Raw genomic sequence first — 23,917 nt, forward strand, 5'->3', positions numbered from 1 at the left:
TATCATAAGAGAGATGTGCTTTATCATTGCCATAATTAGCAGGGAAAAGGTGTGCTTGTTTCACAAACTGCAGTGTCAGGATGACAGGGATCAGCTGGGCAATCTGTATGCAAATGGAGTAAGGCTTAGATTTGCTTGCACTGTACTGCTGTCCCCCCAGGAAGGAAGCTGGTGTTAGTAAACTCTCTCTAATATAAAAAGGAAGCCAAAAAAACAAAACACAAATTTCCTCCATTTAAAAATATTTTACTTAGTGTCACATTAGCAATAATATGTCATTGTATTATGATGTATACCCATGTACATCAGGTTGATTGGTAATTCTAAATTGCCCATAGGAGTGAGTGTGAGTGTGTGTGGTTCTCTGTCTATATGTGTGGCCCTGTGATGGGCTGGTGACCTGTCCAGGGTGTACCCCTGCCTTTCGCCCAATGTGTGCTGGGATAGGCTCCAGCAGACCCCCGTGACCTTAATTAGGAATAAAGCAGGTATGGACAAGGGATGGATGGATACCCATGTTTCAGACAATACTGCAGCGTGTATCTCACTCTTCAGTGAAGTATATGGAGTGTAGGCTATCAGTCAGTTAGCTCAGGAGAGGCGTTGGAGTGGGTGGTAAAGATTGATCCAGCACTGTGTTGGCGGTGTATATAAAGTGGACAATGCTATCTCTATCCCCTAGTGAAGCAACGTCAGAAGGCTGATGCTCTAGAACCAGCTCCAAAGCCTCAATAAAGCCTTAAAACCTGAAAGAGAAAATTGCTTCTTAATGATGTGACCTTCATATTTTCTCTCTGCGTGCAATGATGCAAAAGGATGAAAAAAAGTGTGACAGAGAGGGATTTAAAAATGAAATGGGCATGGCACAAAAAAACTTTTTAATTATGAGTAAGTAAGGTTAAACTATGTTCAAGGTTATCAGTGTGATATATTTGTGTATAATAAAGCAATTCATCTGTATTTCTGATCAACTGTATGCAAAAATCTCACCCTTGGGGTATTTTTTATTATCAAGGTATTTACACGACCATTCAGAAATGAAATTTAATGTAAATGACCTTTTTCACTTCACCTTCTCGATAGCCATTCTAGAAAATAGAAAACACTTAAACGTCTAAATAAATTTGAACACAATCAAACAATAATGCAAGCTGTTAATGCAATTATACATTTGCCATAAAAATAATAAATGCATATTCTGTGCATAAACTGACATGCACACATACATAGACTCCCACACACAATTAGTCACATAACATAATAACCTACACAGAGTACTTAATATTACTCCACAGTACTGATAAATAGGGTAATTGATGCTGGATTAGTTATATAAATATCTAGGACTTGTGTGTCGCTGCCATATTTATTTTGCTGATGTAGATATATAGATGAAAATGTTGAGACTTGAGGTAGTGTAGAATGTGTCATAATATCATGAATACTATAATGGGGAACATGCTTAACAAATGCAAAGTGAAGGCATTTTCTTTTGAAATTTATCAGCTATCAATTTCTCAGTAATGCAAACAAACATACATACAAACAACTCAAGGTATAGACAATTCAGGATAAAGAAATGGATCTTACTGGGCAGTAATTTTACCGACTGAATTTAAGACCCCAGTTTGAGTATTTCAAGTCCTGCAGGTTTCAGATCATGTGCAGTACATTCAGCATTACAACACTTCTGCAATAATCCAGCAGAACAACCAATGCTCAAAAGGAAGGACACTTGACAGTTCTATGCCAACTGGTATGAGTATGGCAACAAAAAGCCTTTATTACTGTACGGTTTTGTCAAATTTCCGGTTGGGACAAAGTTCAATTTTTTTACAAATAGATATGAAATATTAATGTTACTGAAATAATGCCATGCAAAATGAGGAATATGCTCATTCATCACTCATTCATCTTCAGTCAGTGCCTTTATCCTGGTCAGGGTTGCTATGGATCCAAATCCTATCCCGGGAAATGCTGGGCCCAAGGCGGGAATACACCAGGATCTGCCAGTCCATCACAGTGTGGAATATGTGGTATTTTCCAGGAGATTAAAACAATCACAATGCAAATTTACAGTTGCAGTTCTGGAAACACAAGCTTTGGCATTAAATGGGCTTATATCACAATATCATATGAATATTATATCAATAATCAATCATCTTTATGAGCCTATATATTTTCTTGGTTAGGAAGAAAGCTGCAATGTACAAATCTCTGTGCAGGTACAAAATCAAGCATACAGTTTTATTGCTTAAGTACTGCACAAGTACACATACAAAGCACATATAAAATGATTGCAATACATTCTTTATCTTATCTCTTTTGCAGTGGAAGTGAGGGGATCGTTCCCTGGTCGTTCAGGCTCTAAGGCAGTGCTGTTTAAAAAGGAAAGGCCATAGATACTGAGCAGTGTGCCTTGGTTAACAAGGAAGTGTAGATGGGGGGGGGTCTAGTGAAACGGTCTGATAATGAACATGATTATGTCTGTGTGCCTGATAAGTGAGATCTTTAGTGACTGTTCTTTCATCACAATGACATGATATATAGCAAGAATTATATTTGCATCTCTTTTCCAGCATCCCAAGGATCACCCATAACCCTGTTATTACTGTTTTGTTTTAATGGTTTTTTTTTTTTTTTGGAAACTGCTATTTGTTGCATATCCCTACATAATATCACCATCGTTAGTATTGCAAAATTGCTAAAGGAACTTGGAAGACAAAGTCAAATAGTACACTTATTCACCACCCATTCACAAACCCACACGTACATACACTCATTCAATCATCGGACACCTATCTATTCCTTCATTTGGCATTATGAGTTAAGAAGTAGTCATTGCGCTGTTATAAATACAGGTAGACAAACATCTTCTTAGCCATAAAAGTTATGTTCTTTGATAGATATTGTTCATTATTAAAAACATGGTTTGTACAATAGGCAAGGACACAATCCATTCTCATAAGTTTGATGGGAGTTTGGGCTGTAAGCTTGGTGTCCCTGGAATGGAACTGTCTCGAGACCCAGGACCGCTAGGAGACCCAGTCTGGGCTTGGGACACTTTGGAAGTCTGTCTTGATAGGGTCACATGGCCAGGTATTGAACTATAGGGTTTGGTAACAGGGGTTGGGAAAGAAGTATGGCTAAACCCAGGCACTGTCACCAGATGTGACTGATCTGGGACATGTGGGCCTTGTCTTACTAGTTTTGGCCTGTCAAAGGGTCGTGGGGAAGGAAGCGATATGGAAATAGTGCTGACGTCTTGAGAAGGGAGATCAACTAGAGACCCCACCTTCTCTTGTGACTGGGAAGGCAGAGGACAAAGGGTCTGAGGGGAGAGAAGAGAGCTTTGGGATCCTGAGGTACTCGAGGGATTGCTATTAATGGGTGTCCGCTTTCTCTGCACCATAGGACTCTGGAAAGTAGGGCTCCAGGCTGGTGGGGTGCTACAAGGGGAAGCATTTCCAGAGCCATAATGAGTGAGTGAAGAAAGAGCAGATGGTTCATGTGATAGCTGTAGGGGATGATCTCTGATTTGCGCATCCTGAGTCTGTGGATTTGGGACAGATGGCTCTAAGACATTTGCAGAGAAAAGTGGGGATCCAGTAGAAGGTGATGGGGTGGTTGTCCTAACTGGTTTGCTCACTTCCTGACTGCACTTAACTTGAGGAGGCTTGGGCTGAGTGGATTGCAGTTGTGTCAGTATTGGGCTAATGGAGTGGGCTATCAAAGGAGTGAGGGTAGAGGCAGAAGGAATGGCAAACTGAGCCAGGTCTCTACCTACTGCCCCTTGTTGGAAGAAGCCAGGCAGTGGAGTAGTAATGCTGGAGAAGGAAGCATGTGGAAACTTAGGTTTGGGATGGAGCTGTGCAACACTGGAGAATCCAGATCCACAGGTGCTGAGGGGTCTCTGGGAGAAAGTGGAGGCCTCGCTGATGCTGGATGTGATGGTGGTGATGGTGGTTGTTGTGGAAGACGGCAAAGAACTGGAGGCTGAAGGCAAAGGAGGTGAGGAAGATGTCGCAGAACTCTTGGCTCTCAGTGAATCCAAAATAGGGGTCTCCACACCAGAGCCAAGCTGAGAACTCCCTCCAGAAGATGAGCTACCCAATGCCGTAACACCAGAAACCACAGGAAACCTTTTAAAATGGCCTGGTGGATCTTTCAGTGAACTCAACATGGGTACTGGAGGCCGGAAAAGTGTATGTGGCAGATGTGGGTGGCGGGTAAGGGCAATGGCCACTGAGGTAGTGGCTGCAGCAGCTTGGAGTGGAGCCTGGATAAGGGGAGCCCAGATAACTGGAGTGTGAGTAGAAGGAGCTGGGGTTGTGTGAGGACCCGGTGAGGGTGTCTGAATTAGGTGGGCACAGTGAGCCATGTCCCTATCGTGCTGTACAATCTGCTGGATGATTTCATTCTCCTGAAAGTTCAGCACACCTGAGTTGAGATCTCGCTGCACTTTATGCTGAAGAACAGAATTTCTCTTTCCTATAATGATAAAGCAGAAAGAAACAATATATAATACATACATAATACGTTATAGATAACATTATATTACATTAAATATTCAATATGTTATTAGAATCTTCTCTGGGTTGTTGTTGTAAATATTTAGTATTCATGTGTTTTATTTATTTATTTATTTTACTATGACCTTCTATAATCAATATCAATAAGTTTGCCTGAAACTAGTGGGAAAGAAGTGCAAGAAGTGTAATTTGCTTGAATCGAAATGACATTGAATTTGCTTAAATTGGAACTCGCATGAATGACAGCTCTTACCAATGCGGTCTAGACGATCAAGGGCTACAGTTTCAAAAGCCCGACGCATCATTGGATACTCTTCCAACACTTCGTTAAAGTTGTCCACAGATAGAGAGTACAGACGGCAGTATGTCTCTGCTCTCACACTAGCTGTTCTTCTGCCTCGAGTCAGCAAACAAATCTCTGTACAGAGTATTAAGAGCTACATTAACATCAATAGGATCATGTCATAAGAACATTTGCATTAAAACGATAAGATATACAAAACAAGCAATTAATCAATCATTAATACAACGATCCATAAAAAAATAATTCTGCAACCTCTTTTTAGGTTAGATACAAAGCTTAGGTATGTTACCATGGAGTAAAGATCCTAAAATAATTGGAGAAAGCATGTAAAATATAGTGTGGGAGGGAGAGTGAAGGAAGGACTCAGCAGCAGAGAACCCAACAGCATCAATAATGTAACTAGATGATAAAATAAATACATGCATAAGTCATTTAAATGCAAATTTTGAAAAATATATCAGTGGTCTGTAAGTCTGTTTGTGAATGCACAGACTTACAAAGTGTACATTATTTTACATTTTAATACCAGAGTGATACAAGCTGTACATTTATGTTATTAAGTGCCTGTGGCCCTTCATTGCCCTGGAGTCAAAAGGGAGTGGGGATGTTTGGTTAAGATAGAGCAGCAGAGATGGCCTAAGGGATTACGCTCGCTCTCTCCATCCGTCATGGCCGCAGTCATAAACAACAAGCAGACAAGAGCCACTCCATCGGAGCTCACATACTCACTACCACACATAGAAGTAGGGGCAGAGAGACACGAAAAGAAAGAGACAGAGCAGAGACTGGGGCAAAAAATAATAATAGGACCAAAAAGGAGAATGAGATTGAAAAGTCATGATGAGAGGGCATGAGACACAGACTCATTTAAACTATGTATATTCTGTTTAATTTCCACAATTTTCTCTCTTTCATGCACAAGGCATATGGAGAGAGATTATGAGCAGGTTAGTGAGCATGTAACAACTTCAGATGAGTCTGGACATAAAGAATACATTTTATAATCTGTTATTTTTACTTGTATAAATCTATAGTTTGCTGTATATTTTTTTAATATATAATTTTCAAGGAAGAGGATGCTACAAACAAGGCTACCGTACATTTTATGAACAGGTGGGCCAGGATTTGCCAGCAAATATTTGCACAAGCTTCATTCCCTCACCATCTGTGAGGCATCAATATTGTCATTTTAGTGCCAAGCATTGCTCCTTTAAATTCCATTCAATAGCAAGACATTAAAAATCCATTCCATTCAATAACAGACATTAAAAATATTTTCAGACCCGAACTGAAACAGTTAATTTATTGGAGAACGGATTAAAACAGTCAGACGTCATGAGATACAATGGAAAGCTGCAGTAAAAAGCCTGATAACAAGTCTTCACACCATCTAACATTATCAGCCCACCATTATTTTCCTTTCACTCCTCTGTTCACCTATTATTTGAAAGTCGTTGCAAAGTCTCACTGAGCGACAGTCGAGGAAAATTAATTTCATGAATGGCTAACTGATGTCGGGTGAGGAATTTCCCAAGGCTCCTGAAATGTGCTCATTCACTACCCCTGATCCCCCTGAGGATCAGCTGATAACACTGTTGAAACAGCGCACTGCCTGTCTGCACAGTTAAGCTTATTACAAACACCGAGGCTAAAAACAGCCGAGCTAACTTAACAGGAGCTTTACTAAAATTGCTATGCATAATACATAATATGTTGGATCCTTCAGTATTCGACTGGAATGCATCATTAGGTAAGCCCGCGGTCCTGATTTTTTCTTGGAGACTTGCTCGGTTTTGATGTGTTTGATCACAAGACCGTAGTGCACAGAGCACAGCTTTGTAGTAAATAGATCTTCATCCATCATTTAGGAATGCTGTTATGGGTTGAAATAGTTACAATCCCCTTCAAAAGTATTGGAAGTGGAAGGCCAATTTTGGCATCACTGAAGACATTATACTATACACCTTGGAAACAAGACACCTGTCGGTCACATGTTCTAATATTTTGGTCACTTGATACGTGGGTGGCTTCAAACAAATGGTGCCATGTTCTAAGTTAACATATCTAGAAGTAAATATCTGAAATTTCAGTAAAATCTGATCTATTATCAGGCAATTCAGATATATTTGTTTTTAACATTGACAAAAACAAAATAATTGGCAGTGCCATTCCAATACTTATGAAGGAGACTGTATTTGGGGTCTGCTTGCTTATCATCAAGGTCATTGTGAGTATAATAATGACACTAGTGTGAGTACATCCTTCTAACAGACTTCACATATACAACACTACTTCTCAAATGTGCAAAATTAACATTTGCAAGCTTCATGGATATCAAATATTTCAAATGCTTAAGAGCAGAACAGATAAAAATCTGGCGAGGATATTAGCATAAAATTAACATCCAGACAGCTGTAATCAAATCTCATGTAGCAGAGAGCTACTCAGATGCACTGAGACCATATCCTGACTACACCACAGCAACTCGAAAGAGCTTAAATGACCCTGCACTTGGTGGAAAGGGTGGTCAATCAGTGCAACATCAGCCATTAGTGGGTGTCTGTTATCTCATGTACAGGGAAGAGGGTGGTATTTGCTCTGATGTAGTCAGTAATTTGGTGTGTCTGGGAGAAACCTAATGCCCACCCAGACTGGACTGATTATACTGATTATACCATATGTCATTTCAGAGTTTTTAACCTTATTGTAATTGAAACACTGAACAAAAATGCTAAATAATGCCATTTTGGTCTATGTATATGGTTTTTATAGTTATGGCTAAATTAAATTAAATATGGCTATAATATGAAATTACACACATTGGTATTCAGACCTCAGAATTTAATCCCCTTTAAGCACTGCTTAAGTCCATGGACATAATGAAAAACTACGAAATGCAGGTAATGAAGGTTATATTACTTTGTGAAAAATGGCACTGTAAAATATTTTATGCATTACATGAAGTGTTTTCATCCCTAAACAGGTGGCACGGGGTGTAGCGGATAGCATTGCTGCCTCACAGTCCTGAGTTTGAGTTACTGTCTAAGTTTTGCACGTTCTCTCATGGGTTCTTTGGTTTCTCCAGTTGCCCCTAGGTGTGAATGAATGTGTGAATGTGTGTGTGTCCTGTGATTAAGGGTGTAATCCTCCTTCCTTGCACCCAGTGTTGTTGTTCAGTCCCTGTTCCGGTTAGAGGTGTCACTGAAAGGACACTGGAATTTTGCATGGCATTAAAAACAAATTTTATAAAGAGTGTGGAGGTGTGAATAGTGTGTATTGAGTATACAAAGCAATGTCTGTGAGTGTATCAATACAGCTTGTTTGGCCAGCTTCCATTATTTTCTGCTGTATACTACTGTAGAATCTTGTACTGTCGTGACGGCTGGCAGCCAAGTGAATTTGAGTGGATTCCTGATGGCTGAATTATGACAAATTGGCAGAGATGCCACATAAATGTGATTATGGCAACTCATGGTGATCACCACTGATATATTTGCAATATAATACCATAACACTTCCAATAATCTCACATGATTTATAGACATATTAGTATAAACTTTGTTTGTAACTTTTTATGTGTGATCGTGTTATATTAACAAAAAGACGAGTTTTCTTCTTTTGCCTAATTTTTTCCCATACCACAATTTTCTACCCTCCAATTCAAGACATAACTGAAAAACCCCCCTGGCCGGGCAGCGCTGCACAATAAAATCCTTTTAATCATTTAAAATCTGAGAAACTCTGAAAGTGCCCCTTGCTGCATAAAATAATGTGTCAAATACCATAAAACAGATTATTCCCTATTATTCTTTGAATAGTAGTTCCAATTTCTACTACCTGTGAAAATACTGCTGTATCATCTCTATTCGTGAAAAAGTCATATTTATTATAAAGTAGGTTTTCACATGGAATGCATGCTACTTCATTTGTCTAAAAGCTCACTGAACTGTATAGATTTCTCACTTAATTTGTTTACATGCTGTCTACCGCTGCGTTTCCCCCCCCCATCTCTCTCCATCGTATAAGCAATCTATCACCAGCTGACTAGCAATATTCCGAATGTCTGCTTACCTCCGAAGTAAGACCCATCTGAAATCTTTGTCTCTTTACTGCCCTTGGTCAGAACTGTTAGGACTCCATGTTGGATGAAATACATTTTCTTTCCTATAGTGCCTTCCCGAATGATGTAGTCTCCTGGCTGGAAGACTTCGAAGCGTAGTTTGGTAAGCATGGAGGTGACAAAGTTGGGATCCGCATTAGCAAACAAGGGCATAGTGGCCACTAGCTTTCGACAGTTGAAACTGATGATCTCCTTCATGTGCAAAGAGAAAATGTAAGTAATAAAAAATTTTAATATTCATTGCCAGTGAGCATACAGCCAAGCAATTATGTTCTCATACATGAAGCACACATGGTGAGCAACGCTAACCTCTCGGAGTGGCTCATTTAGCTCTCCAAGAATGCTCTCTTCATCAAACATCTTCCCCTGATAACGGTGCTCATAGTAGTCATGGATCCTTTGGCGCATGTCAGCAGGAAGCTTGTGGAAGGACATGTACTGCTCCACTTGTTTATACTGCAGGGATTGAAGGCCAAAGAAAATGCCAAGGTCAATAAAACAGCATCTGAATGGTTGTAATGGACAGCAATGTGGTACAGAGGGAAGCGCTACCAGCATACAGCTCAGTAAAAAAAAGTAAAAAGTATTACACTTAGTATATTACACAACTCCTGACTAACACTTAATAAAATCAACAGGTTTTGAAAGTGTAGGAGGCAAGGTAGATGTTTATATGGTTTTATCATAAGTCTTCATTCCAACAACCATCTTTCATTTCTCTGCCTGCTAGTTTAACTTCTAAAAAGGACTTATGGTACTGAGAGAGTTTTATTTTATTTTTCTAGTTTTTTAATTTTTTCTAGTATTTGTCTAGTTTTTTTTTTTTTTTGAGAATAAAGAGAATCCTGAAATACTCCTGCCCTCCTCTGCACATCATCTTCCTCCTCACTCTACCCTCCTCTCCTAGCCATTTTATCACTTTCTTGCCTACAGGCTCCCTCCACAGAAAAAAACACACTTTCCTTTTTTCTTTCCTACCCCCTCTTTCTGTTTCATAAGCTTCCTCGACAAGGTGCCTCCACCCCCGACAATTGTTCTCTCCCTCTCCTCTCATGAACTCCTCCTTGACTGCAGTGGTTCTACTGTGCCCTTCACTTCATGCTAATGCTCCACGCGGCCATGTCAGCCGTGTCTGCTTTCACCGGTGCCGAATGCAAGCCTTGCTGCCTCCCTCTGTACTGCTGCTGATATTCCAATATGAATATTATCATATTCAAGGACACAAGACAAAGCCAGCAGGGACGACTTGAGACAACAGGAAATAATGTCAGACAGTGCTGTTGAGCCGGACTCTCGAGACCAGAGGGGGGTAGTAAAGCCACATACAAAACTGTCAGGATAAAGTAGGCTAAGTATGACTCACAGCATCAGGAAAAAAACAAGTGTCATTGGAATTTGTCCTTTTCAGGAGTGGGAGTAATGCTGTTGTCAGCATGTTGCCATCAAGGAAATCTATCCAATCAGAGTATGAAACGCCTAGATCAATTAAATAACAAACATAATAATTATATTAGTTTTCAAATGTAGCTAAACACCAGGATGCCACACCTCTGCAGCGCCCTTTCAGTCTTTTTTTCAGTATTTCGCACTGAATAATTTGTAAATCAAGATAAAAATCCAGTTGAGCACAATCGCTATACAAGCAGTTTCTTTGCCTCCTGAGTGGAGTGAAATAAAACATCCCTCAAGACGCACAGTAACATGTTCCGTGTTCCTTCTCGAACGCTGTTTTGTGGGACAGCATGGGCTATCTGGTATAGCCACAATAAAGCTGCCACTCCATCAATAAAACTATCCTGTGTCAACAAGGCTCGTTGCCATAGCAACTGCAAGGGGGGCAGAATTGACTCAAGTCTTTTTACACAGCAGAGGTCAAAGCTCTTGTGTCTCCATCTTATTAAAAATGGCAACAGATCAATTAACACTCAAAAGGTACTTGGTATAGAAGACAAAATAGTGTAAGAACACCACAGTGCTATGCTAAAAACAACTGCAATGACATATGCTGGGCCTAACAATAGACCTTTTTTGTATCAGTTTATACGTAGAATGTCTAACATGTTATATGTTATGCCAACATGAGATTAGTTTTGCTTGCATTTTCATTATTTAATCTCACCAGTGAAACTCATCGGTATTTTCCCGTTCACCTCACACTAACCTTCTCCTGGTATTGCCGTCGAGACGAGTCTAGTGATTGAATAAGGGCAGTGGCATGACCTACAAACATGGCATAGCAGGTGGCACCCACAATCATGCTGAGGATGGTCAGCCACACGTCTGTCATGCCTACGGGTGGGTACATGCCATACCCAATACACAGCATGTGGCTCATAGCCTTAAACAGGGCGTAGGAGTACTGCTGACCCCAAGTATCATTCTGCAAAGGAAAGAGGGGGTGGGGGTAGGAGGAGAGACAGTAAGAGAGAGAGAGAGAGAGAGAGAGAGAGAGAGAAAGAGAGAGAGAGAGAGAGAGAGAGAGAGAGAGAGAGACGAGGGGGTGGGAAGTGGGAGAGAGAAAAACACACAGATGAGAGAAGACCTACAAAGAATAAAATATAATGCATGCACATCATTTTGCATGTAAATGAGTGATCACAGAAGCAAACACTGGAAGAAGAGAGGCAGGAATACAGTAAAGGAGGGAGAGGTATGAGCAGAGGTATATGGAAAGGAACCATCATGATGATTGTGTAATAGAACATCAGATAGGATGCAAAAAATAGTATCATTTCATGTTTTTTAATGATGGCCTTGGGATTCCTTACAGGTGCCTAAAAAGGATCAGATACATAATTTTAATGATGGTAACTAGAAAAAAAAGCAATCAGACAAGATAATATTTGCCTAAAGGAAGAGAAGAGCAAAAAAATCTAGAAAGATCGAATGTTTAACCATCGAAGTGTAATTACATTTTGTGAGTGTATTTATCCTTTATTACTAACTTTGATTTCTTTATTTTGAAATGATCTCCTAGATTTAGTCTAATTCACAAAGCTAAAGCAGTTACATAGCAATTGATCAGCCAGTAATTAACATTAACATTAAAATGACCTTTTGGCTTTTAAACTATTATAAATATTACTGAACTACACAAACAATTTACAATCAAAAAACAATGTGTTACAGAAACCTATAGACAATTTTGTTATATCTTTAAACTAATAACGTTAAAGGTTACAGTGTAAGAAAACAACACTGACAATTGGTTCAAAAATTAAAAAATGTGCATATGATTATATCTGGAAACTAATTGAGGATAAACATTTCACCTTATATAATCCGGGTCAGCTCAAATCTTATGAGATTACACAGATATGTAAAAAATTTTAAGGTCTTACATATTTTATGCGGCTGTCATGTCTTTAATAAGATGAAGTTATTTCAGTTAATCTGACAGATTCAATATATCATCAGATTATCGACATGTTATGAACTGGATATAAAGCTGTGAATATAGTTTCATATATAAAGCTTTAATAGTTGCAGCACATGGTCTCAATACATCCTATGCTGAATTATTTGTTGGTTTCCGCTTACCACCATTTTGTTTTTGGAGACCCAGCAGTCGGCAGGAAAGTCCTGAAGCATGGGCACAAGGAACTGCAGACAGCCGTCCCAGTGGCACAACAACAGCATCATACCAATCAGATTCACTATACGCACCATAGCACTAGCCAGGTCATAGGTCATGTGGAAAATCTGGGGAACCGGAAGAACGGGACAGATATTGTGATTCAGACAGCAGCATGCTGTGCAGGTCCCATTTAAGGCTTAATCCAAGGGTCCTATTGCTGTTAGGTTAGCAAAATGCAATGGATGTTGTATGTTACATAATACTGTAATTTATATTTGACTTTGCTGTTATTCTTAATGGTCTGTCAGAGATCTGTTATATAAAGAAAAAGATTTGATACATACAGCGCATGCATTACCCTCAGTCCCTTTTACATAGATTTTCAGTCTTAAAAAATCTTCAAGACAATCTTCAGTCTTTTATGCACTAATAATTGATTGGCTTGACAATTAAAACAAAATAATGCAAGTGTTTAGTGTCTGATGCCAGCCAACTACATCTTTTTGAATTGCTGCTCATGCTGCATAACACACACAGATGTCAGCACTATCTACATTATTCCACATATATGAGCTCACAGAAGCCCATTTCTCCTACTCACGGAGCAAGGGTAATGTCGATCCCTTTGCCCCTGCCACAGATATTAGTGGCACTGTTGATATTTTATTAAAAATAAAGTACAACATACCATGTACAATAAAGCCTTGCAATAATAGATATTTTTGTCAAAAAATCTCTTTGTAGTATAAATTCTTCCAAAGTATAGAATTGACATGGTTTCTGAAGGAATCAGGCTAGTTAAGGGTTTTATTTAGCCATTTAATTTTCCTTAATGGTCTCTATTAGGCAAACCCCTCTAATATAATGGGACTCTAAATAGATATTTCAATATGAGTCATCTGACTCTCTTTATTCATCTCAGTTTGTTCTAGGCTTTAATACAGAAGCAGAGTATTCAGACAGTCAGTGTGGCAGCACTGCAGACATACCTCCTCCCACTGATGAATGTATCTGATGAGCCGGGACAGTCGTAGCAACCTGAGCAAACTCAGAATCTTAGTAAAGCGAACAATCCTCAAAGCTCTGGCTGTCTTGTAGAAGTCTGAGTCAATACGTGTCTCAACGATGAGGAAGATGTAATCCACAGGGATGGAGGAGATGAAGTCCACGGCAAACCAGCTGCGCAGGTACCTCACCTTTATCTGCTGTGGGTCCAGGATGATCTCCGTGCTGTCCTCCTTCACGATACCAGTCCGGAAGTTCAGGACTAGGTCCACTAAAAAGAAGGTATCAGAGACCACGTTGAAAACAATCCAGGCTGGTGTATGTTCGTCTTTGAAGAATGTGATGCCCACGGGGATGATGATCAGATTTCCAACCATCAGAAGCAGCATGATCAGGTCCCAGTAGAACCTGCAGTGGACAAAGAGAGCACAAATTATTGACCATGGACTAAAATAATGATTCATGGCTATTCACTACACAAAGCAGTACAATTTGCTATCCTGAAATGCTTTGAATAAATAATAAATATAGTACATATTTTGATTATTCCATTGTGGCATCTGTAATCGGATCTATATTTGACGTGGGTGTAAATGAGGCATATGTAAGTCAAACACAACACCAAATGCAAGACTGCCCTTTTATCATTAAAACATCTGCTGCAGGGTAAAACTGTTACACAGAAGACAGTATAATTGCAGTACCCAGCTTTAATTAGCACACAGGCCTGCAAGATTTCAAGCTATTTGGTTTCTTCAGTTCATAAGTCACAAAGCAGTTAACACCCCGAGACTAGTTTTCATGTCTATATTATCCTCCAGTTTGTTCACTGGCCTCTGAGCCACATGTAATAGTCAAAAAATAAACACAAGGATATTAGAGAAAAGTGCCAGTTGTTCTTCACATGCACAAGTTTTGAAGTTTTTAATTACTTATACTCAGCATGATGTTCCATATGTCCATACGTTTGTATAATAAATTCTAGTCCAGTGGTGTGATGTTGTAATTAAGCAGGCACTGATCGCACAGATGGTTGATACACTTCATAAACCAGTACAGATTGATGCTAGGCATTTTAATCTTTTTTTTTTAGTCCATCCAAGACATATTTGCAGAAATTCTTTAGCAAAAATAAGACATGGCTAATAAATAAAACAGTATTCATTTCAAGCCTAACAATATTGTGTTTAGTCCACATGCTGGTTAATCTACATTTGAATGGTAAGAAAAATCCTTATATTACAGGAAGCTTTAAAGAGATACAAAACAATTAGACAATCCACTGTGATTAGCCATGTATGATTACTGTGTTCACCTTTCAAACATTTAGCATTTCTGTTCAACTTGAGCACTGGTGGCCCAAGAACAAAATCATCTATACATACAGTATCACTACAGCTGTCAGATTATTCTCAGGTTTCAGATTATAAAGGATTTACCACTGACACTAGCATTTTGACAGATGTTCTAATGGTCCTGACAGTGAATATAAAGCAAACGGCTTAAATTGCCCAGACAAATACTATAGAGAGGATCTTACATTTATATAATCATGTAATGCCACATTTTATGACTAAACGATTGTTTCATGCTAACAGGTTTACAGAGAATATGACAATCCTTGCACATGTGTGTAACGCTTTTAAAACAATGTACAACATTACTGTCTTTCCTACTATATTTAACCCACTGCTTTAAGGCATATGTGTGTACACACTATATCGCCAAATGTTTGGACACCTGACTAGCACACTTTATGCCTTCCCCAAACCATTGCACACAATTGTATAGCATGTTGCTGTATGCTGTAGCATTACAATTTCCATTCACTAGAATTAAGAGACCTAGCCAATACCTGACAATGTCCCTGTGCCCAAAGTGACACCCACAATTTTTTCGATTCAATTTATTTGTATAGCACTTTTAACAATAGACATTGTCTCAAAGCTGCTTTACAGAAGTATAAAAACTTTATCAGAAAAAATTATAACGTTTAAAGTTACAATTTATCCCTAACATTTATCCCTAATGAGCAAGCCTGAGGCGATGGTGGTGAAGAAAAACTCCCTGAGATGATATGAGGAAGAAACCTTGAGAGGAACCAGGCTTAGGCGGGAACCTCATCCTCATTTGCATGACACTGGACAGTAAATAATGTAAATGTTAATAATGTCCTTTCTACAACAGCAACCAAGAGCTCTGGAGGAACTAATAGGTCTGAGTTCATTACAGACTTAGCACTAATTCCTTCCTGCCGAAAGCTGACTGATGCAACAGCAGTTCAAAGTCTCCAAGTGATTCTATCCACAGCAGTCCCCTGGGTCTCAGGCTGTCCATGCAGATCTATCTCCAGCAGCAGTGTTCACCACCAAGCCACGAGACTCCAACCAGGGGTAGAGCGTCTGGATGGATCAGACAGATCCGGAAAGAGGAAGTGGTCACACTGGGAACTCAGAACACCGGAAGCTCGGAAGTGGGACGAAGAGATGGTGTGCCAAAATTTGAATGGAAGAACATAAGTGTCCTGAACTCAACCCCAGTGAACACCATTGCCATGTACTGGGACCCTGACTGAACCTGCAGGCCTCCTCACCAAACATCACTAATTCTTTAGTTGCTCGATGTACAGATCCCTCCAAAATATTCAAGAAAATGGAAAATTTGGAGTTTATTACAGTAGTAAAGGGGTAACAAAATTTGAAAAGGGTGTTATGGTCAGTTATCCACTAACATTTGGTATATAGTGTATAAATAAGAAGATAAGTAGTATATTTTTATAGGTTCATAGTTTTATAGTGTAGAGCCTGCTTTACCCTTCATTTTCCCACTATTCCTTATATTTACATCCTTATATACAGTACTTTCAGTGCTTAAATAAAACAGATGAAGAAGTGTCTTTTGCTTTGAGTGTTGGCTGCACACAAAAAAAAACCCTGCTAGAACAATCATTTAAAAGGAACGTTAGCCACATAAAATATGTAAGGCTTTTGAGTCGATCCATAGTGTCTGAAATTCTAGTAGCTTTAATATTAAACTTAAACCTATAGCATACAGTGAATGTTTGCAAACTAAACACAATACAGGCCTGGAGGATTTACTAGGCTCCAAAACAATAAGCTACTGAGACATTTAGAATAACTGCTGGACACATTGATCAAGATTAAATAGTTTTTGTCAGTTTTGTCCAATCCATTGGTTCGGCCTATCAAGGTAACTAGCATTTGGCTAATCAAACGTATTAAAATGCCTTAGACGACAAATGTTATGGCTAAATTCCTAGCTCAGAAAGTGTCTAATGTAAGTTAAATGCATTATTTGTAATTATTTATTAGTATATTACTTTCATTCACCTCTACTTTTTAAAGATAAACAGTGTTTACTACAGCATCTAAATAATTTGCTTGATTCCTGTCATTTATTGAGAAAATGGGGTCATGGGCGTCCAGGACTCATCGATACACGTGGGGAGCGAAGGCTGGCCCGTGTGATCCGATCCAACAGACGAGCTACTGTTGCTCAAATTGTTGAAGACGTTAATGCTGGTTCTGATTGAAAGAATACACAGTGTATCACAGTTTGTTCCGTATGGGGTTGCATAGATGCAGACAGGATGCCCATGCTGACCCCTGTGTACTGCGAAAAGTGCCAACAATGGTCATGTGAGCATCAGAACTGGACAACAGAGCAATGGAAGAAGGTGGCTTGGTCTGATGAATCACGTTTTCTTTTACATCATTGCTTACCTGGGGAACACATGGCACCAGGATGCACTATGGGAAGAAGGCAAGCCGGTGGAGGCAGTGTCATGCTTTTGGCAATGTCCTGCTGGGAAACCTTGGGTCTTGACATCCATGTGGAAACGGAAACGGTATTCCCTGATGGCTGTGGCCTCTTTCAGCAGGATAATGCACCGTGCCACAAAGCAAAAATGGTTCAGGAATGGTTTGATGAGCACAACAAAGTGTTTGAGGTGTTGAATTGGCCTCCAAATTCCCCAGATCTTAATCCAATAGAGCATCTGTGGGATGTGCTGGACAAACAAGTCCTATCCATGGATGCTCCACCTCGCAACTTAGAGGATTTAAAGGATCTGCTGCTAACATCTTGGTGCCAGATCCCACAGCACACCTTCAGGGATCTAGTGGAGTCCATGCCTTGACAAGTCAGGGCTGTTTTGGCAGCAAAAGGGGGACAGACACAATATTAGGTCATAATGTTATGCCTGATTAGTGTAGTTGCATTAGTTGAATATTATTGAAAGCTTTTACAAGGTCCAAACCCTTTGAGAGGTGAAACAGATAAGCTCTAGGGAGGGATAAAAACTACAGATACTGTCCAAACGACATCAATATGTTTTCCACTTCAGAAAAACACACCTGATACCCTCAATGATGCAATTTTCTTTTCTTTCTATTCACTAGGTTGGTAAATTGCATGACTGATGGTTAATGTAACCATTATGTTAAAAATTTTATTGCAGCATTTTTTTCCAGTGAAATTTGAGGGGAATCCATGCTTCTCATGCAGTCTTGAAAGCAAGCGTCTGTGATTCAGACCTCCCCTCTGCCCCTGCGTGAATCATCTGATGAACCATCACTTTGATTAATGTTGTATCTCTTAGAGAACACACATGATTCCTATGCTATGCTGTGATCTTTTTTTTTGTTAACACTTTCATCACCTCTTTAGGCCATGCAAATATGCAATTTTGTGAACAGAGAGAAAACGATTAGAAGAAGTCAAGCAAGCTTGCCAACATAATACTGAAACAGTATTACTCAGCCTGTTTGCCTATTTAAAGCATATTTGATGTGTGACAGGAAAGGAGGCAGATGACTGATATCTCCTTAGAATTGACCCCTAACTTTGGTTTGCTGTAATCATAGTTAACTAGCACTTCAGAGCACTTCTTTGTCCAAATTTTATCCAGCTTTGCAGTAAGCATACTGGGTAACCCTTTACTATATCAGCACACAAATGATCACCAATGCACTAGTCCCTAAATTAACACATAGTTAAATATGAACTAGTGATGAGTTAAGGCATGTACTAATCACAAACTAATGAACCTTAACTGCGACGTGATTGCCTTAAATACATGCTAGTAATTGTTAGTTAATGTATTAATTAACATGTAGGGGTAAACTAAATTATGCTCTATTAAATAGAATATAAATTAAAAGTGCAGAATTTTAAACTGTCCACCCCTGTAGGAGAAGTGCCTGGGCCCGAGCTACCCAGAGCACAAACTAGTTCTACAGGGAGATTTGCAGAGAAATGGATGAACAATGAGGCAAAGATGAAATGACATGCTTAAGGTTAGCTCCTCATTAGTTCATAATACACAAATCACGCATAACATTAAGACCACCTGGCTAATATTGTGTTGATCCTCCTTTTGTTGTCAAAACAGCCCTGACCCGTCCTGCACTGTGTATTCTGACACCTTTCTATCAGAACCAGCATTAACTTGTTTTTTCTTCCAATTTGAGCAACAGTAGCTCGTCTGTTGGATCGGATCACACGGGCCAGCCTTCGCTCCCCACGTGCATCAGTGAGCCTTGGCCGCCCATGACCCTGTCATCGGTTCAACACTGTACCTTTCTTGGCCCTCTTTTTATAGATACTGACCACCGCACACCGGGAACACCCCACAAGAGCTGCAGTTTTGGAGATGCTCTGATCCAGTGGTCTAGCCATCACAATTTGGCCCTTCGTCAAACTCGCTCAAATCCTTACGCTTGTCCATTTTTCCTGCTTCTAACACATCAACTTTGAGGACAAAATGTTCACTTGCTGCCTAATATATCCCACCCACTAACAGGTGCCATGATGAGGAGATCATCAGTCTTATTCACTTCACCTCTCACTGCTCAGAATGTTATGGCTGATCGGTGTAAATGCATGTCTTAATTCATCATTACTCCATGTTTTAGTAATTAATGATAGTTTAGTGTAGGATTATTCATGTACTGTTATTTTAAAGTGTTATTGCATACTGTCAATCATGTTTTTAGAATATATCAGTGAAATAAACACATTTCTCTTTCTCAAACCTGAACAAAAAACTAAAAAAACAAAAAAAACAAAACAAAAAAAAAAACTAAATTTCTTACTCACAGTTGTATTTGTGGTGAGTAATAACTTTCTTCAGAAGAGTTAAGAGATATTTTTAACTATTAAAGTAATGGTTGGAGTTACTGGTCAAAGGTTTTTTTTTTATAGTTGTCCTTAAAAAAGACTGCCATTGTCCAGTGAGCTGGCTCAAAATATTGGCTAATATTGGCCATGCTAGTTTCTAGCAATGAACAGTTATTTAAAATCACAGAAAACTATAGTGGCATCTCAGAATCATCCTATACATGCTATGTTAGCTCACTATATGTGACAGAAAAGAAATACGTTGATGCCTGAATCAACAGAAACCTTAATCTAATAAGATACAGTAGATACAGAACTAAAATTCTGGTTATTTAAAGATGCTGCTTTCCCACAACATGAGGAAAATGATCACAACATAAAAGCCTGCATCAGTGAATTATGGCTTACGGTAACTTAGAGAGACTCTTTGGACAGTCAGATTAAAATGGTCTTGTATTCTGTCTCTTTAAAGAATAGGTATCATTTTATTCAAATAGAAATGTATACATATATACTACATAGACTTTTCACAAGAAATATACGAGTATGATTCTAAGGCATGAAACTGGGAATATATCACCAGCACTTATTTCAGATTCCCACAAAAGCTTTCTCTTATGCATTCAATTTTTGGTCTGCATGGCTTTCATTGTAATGGCAATTTTCACTGACAGTGATTAATACATTCAAATGTATTTAAATATATTCTGGTAATATAAAAGCCCAGTGATTAAATGTTTAGACCGATAATGGATGATATTCCCTAATGTTGTAAGGTTTACAGGGCAGATCAAATTAACCAAATAAATGGCTAGGTCATATAAAAGTATATTACAATAGCACATAGTGATCTAATCGCTTCCAATTGGACAATCATACAGCTAGGCTTTTGCATTAAAGAGAGATTTAAAGACTGTCAAATAAGGATATGTGTAGCAAAAAAAAAAAACCTATAAATCCTAGAACATGAACCCAGCTCTAAAGCCTTTGTCATAATCAGCTTTCTCTTGTTCATCTGCCAAAAATGCACTCTCATTCTCCAATTTTATTTGGTACTGCTGGGAATTTTATGGGTCCTAATTGTCTTTGTCAATCCTCATGCCAACACTTGTGATGAGTTCAGTCATTGCTTTTTGCCAGCACCAGTCATCAACTCTGTCAACCACATGTTTAGCACGCAGCTAAAATCCGACAACCTGTTCACACACAATAAATTCTAGTAGCTTTAACCTGTCAACAGTCCATACTTGCCTCAGGCCATTTTGCGCATGAACCAGGTAATGAAATCAGTAAATGGACCTTCTTGCAAAAAAGCACATCTATCCCACTCAACATGGAAAGAGTGAAAGGTCACTTGAGGGAGACACAGAAAGGGAGGGAGAGGATTGAAAATGTAAATTGGTAAACTATGAACATGCAGGATGACACAGTAAACTAAAAACTAAAAGCTAAAAGGTCAGTCATCTTAAATTCGTAGTCTGTTATTTATAAATTCTATTCCTGCTAAAGTAGTAAACAAAAAAGGCCTGGAGCTTTTAGACACATCACTGAGACAATACAGCAAAAGATACATCCACTCCTTGAAAACAGGTCACAACTAGCAATCTTGTGTCCCTCTGGGTTTTTTTAAATGGTCTATGTAGATCCACACAACTAAATGTTTTTTCAGGATACTGGCAGACCACTTGTACATACGGTGATATGGTAATGGAAATAAGAATGAATTCAACCCATTTGTTTCCATCAGCACGTATCTGACCCCAAATTGTATTCACATCGAATTATCCGCAAACAATAAAACAATCACGTATAAACAGTGCATTAATCACTGTATCACAAGTCGGTGGCCTAGTTTAGCTTGTCCATTATAACCATGCTAAGGCCATGTGGTCCATTTCAATCACCTGACTGTTACAATTACCCCATCCACACAAGGACAGATCCATTAAATAAATTGTGCCGTCATAATCTCTTAGGATGTTTGCTCCTAATAACACCTGTGGTTGTGCTAACCCATTTTGATTACACTGTTTCTAAGGTTCATAGCCACGGTTGGCAAAACTACCAGTGGACACCCACAACACATGGGAGTGAATGGAAAAATTTGCATCTTCCTCAGTGCTGAGTCCAACTGGAAACATAACAATGCTGGACTTTTCCCCAATCCACTTTATCCTGAGCCAAGAATTAGTCACTATATTGTCAACACAGTCCTATTATCTATAAGGTTTTCATTACAAATATGAAAACAAATCTGCCATTAGCTTCTGTGGGGTTGGCAGAAGCTGATGCTTCAGGGCTTTTTGGTCGCTCATCACTGGTTTGTTGAAGGACAAGCAGCGTGTCATTTATGCAGGCAGTAATTACAAATCACGCCGAGGTTTATCTTTTAGAGCAGCACCACAGCTTCAAATTATCAGCACACAGTCAGTCCAAAACAAACCATCGCCACACATGTGGCACCCAGACACCTGGAACAGATCTGTGGACAGTACTGGGGATAGTGATTTATGCAGGAACAGACAGACAGGCGGTAGCTGTTGAGTGGAGAATCAGAAACACACTCCTGTGGTGAATCCTTACCTGAAGTCGCTGTACGGGTGAATGATCCACGACCCGGCCGATTTGACTCGCTCCTGCTCGTGCTCCACCGCCTTCTCACTACCGAACATGCGGAGAGAGAACTTGTTGACTCCGGGCTGCAGCATGGCATTCAGCTGCCGGTGCACGAAGCCCGACTGGTAGAGGCGCTCGTCGTCGGGCGCCATCTGCTCGACGCCCTCCAACTTGATGAAAGTCGCGTGCTCATCAGAGGCCGCGCGCTGGCTCTCCGCGCCACCACCAGCAGCGCCGCGCGCGCCCTCCTCCGCCGCTCCATCTTCCTCTGGACTTCCGTCTCCGCCACCGCCGTCGTCGTCTTCCTCTTCGGCGATGAGACGCTTCTGCTCGTGCGCTTCGGCGTCCGCTCCATGGCGGCTGGTGACGGACGACAGACTCCCTTTAAACCTCCGGCAGTCGCCGTTCGCGTTGCCTCTGAGCGCACCGAGCGCGTCTGGTTCGCCGCTCGCGGCCTCGGGAGAGACTGAAGGCGCCAGCGACTTCATGCGTACGCTCTTCCTCCGCGCGTCCGCGTCGCCCTCGTCCGATTTATGTCCAATTTGATGGGGCAAGCTGTAAAGACGCTTGCGCATGGAAGATTGCAACCTGTCCATTTTGGTTTAGCGCACGAAGCGACGGTGGGCACGAGCGACAGAACGATTCGCGGTCAGAGTTAGATAAGGGCAAACGCGTGCATAGCCCTTAAGTTTCCGACGACAGACACGTTTTTGTGCGACGCAGACGGCTGGTGACAGGTATTAGAGCCCAAATCACTGCAAGTGCATCCCGCTGCAGCTGTATCCTCACGTAACATTCCCAGGTAGCGGGGATATGAGAGCAGAATGAACGCGCTCCCAGAGAGATGTCAGGATGCTGGAGCACTGACGTATCGGAGCGACGGAGGAAACAATCTGACGAGCGTTTCAATGACAAAGCGCCGCGTGTTCCCAAGTGTTCCGTAAAGGGCAGGTTTGAAGCTCAAAAACGCTAACGCACATGCCATCAAACGCCATCGCGAATCCAAATAGTGTTTCTTCTTGTTGCGTTAACGTACACGAGGACAATAATCTGTCACGTTGCCACAGCAAATAAGCTCGAACCATCTAAACCAAACAGGGGAGGAGGGGTGTTACAAAAAAGCCACAGACTCGTGTAGGCTATTCATTTGCTGATGTTCGACTGGGATTATGGCATACTGCACATGGTGGGAACATACAAGAAAACACGCCACATACCATTCGTTAGGTGATCACACTGGGTTTGGAGAAAATAAAAGACTTGAAGGTCTCCATTAGGGTTTGCGCAATATGTTATCTGTTCATTGTTATTGCGATGTTGACCTTTGCAGTACTCGTATCTCAGAAGACTACTGTGTTGCTGTGAGCATCCAGACAACGGGTTTAACGAATTCCTTTGCACCACACAAGGTCTTTTAGTAGTCAGTGTGTATTAATTCCTTGTTTCCCACTTTATTCTTCTTTCTCCTGGCTGTGTAAGTGTATGCAAATCTATGCGATCTATTTGCTCTCCATTCTGTCTCCTCTATTCAAAATGCTAACTTTTTAGTCTAGGCTCCTTAAAGTCCCCCGTCCACCCAGGGGCCCTGGACATTTCACCATTCTGCCCTGCAGTGACGCCTG

General features: G+C 40.2%; 1 protein-coding gene across 2 annotated transcripts; it reads right to left on the bottom strand.

Annotated features, from left to right (window-relative positions):
• Window positions 1-16: 16 nt before the first annotated feature.
• Window positions 17-23,521, bottom strand: hcn4l (hyperpolarization activated cyclic nucleotide-gated potassium channel 4l). Of its 2 annotated transcripts, XM_058408812.1 has the most exons (8): window positions 22,263-23,521; window positions 13,523-13,946; window positions 12,497-12,658; window positions 11,118-11,336; window positions 9,266-9,412; window positions 8,908-9,148; window positions 4,786-4,950; window positions 17-4,491 (listed from the first exon to the last, which is right to left on the bottom strand). In XM_058408812.1, the coding sequence occupies exons 1-8, from the start codon at window positions 22,889-22,891 to the stop codon at window positions 2,963-2,965; spliced, it is 3,516 nt and encodes a 1,171-aa protein (XP_058264795.1). In that variant the 5' UTR covers window positions 22,892-23,521; the 3' UTR covers window positions 17-2,962. The 2 variants fall into 2 exon arrangements, with proteins under 2 accessions (XP_058264795.1, XP_058264796.1); XM_058408813.1 differs by lacking the exon at window positions 12,497-12,658.
• Between the last annotated feature and the right edge of the window lie 396 nt (window positions 23,522-23,917).

Source organism: Hemibagrus wyckioides, linkage group LG14 (genome assembly GCF_019097595.1).
Source record: "Hemibagrus wyckioides isolate EC202008001 linkage group LG14, SWU_Hwy_1.0, whole genome shotgun sequence".
Classification (NCBI taxonomy): Eukaryota; Metazoa; Chordata; class Actinopteri; order Siluriformes; family Bagridae; genus Hemibagrus; species Hemibagrus wyckioides.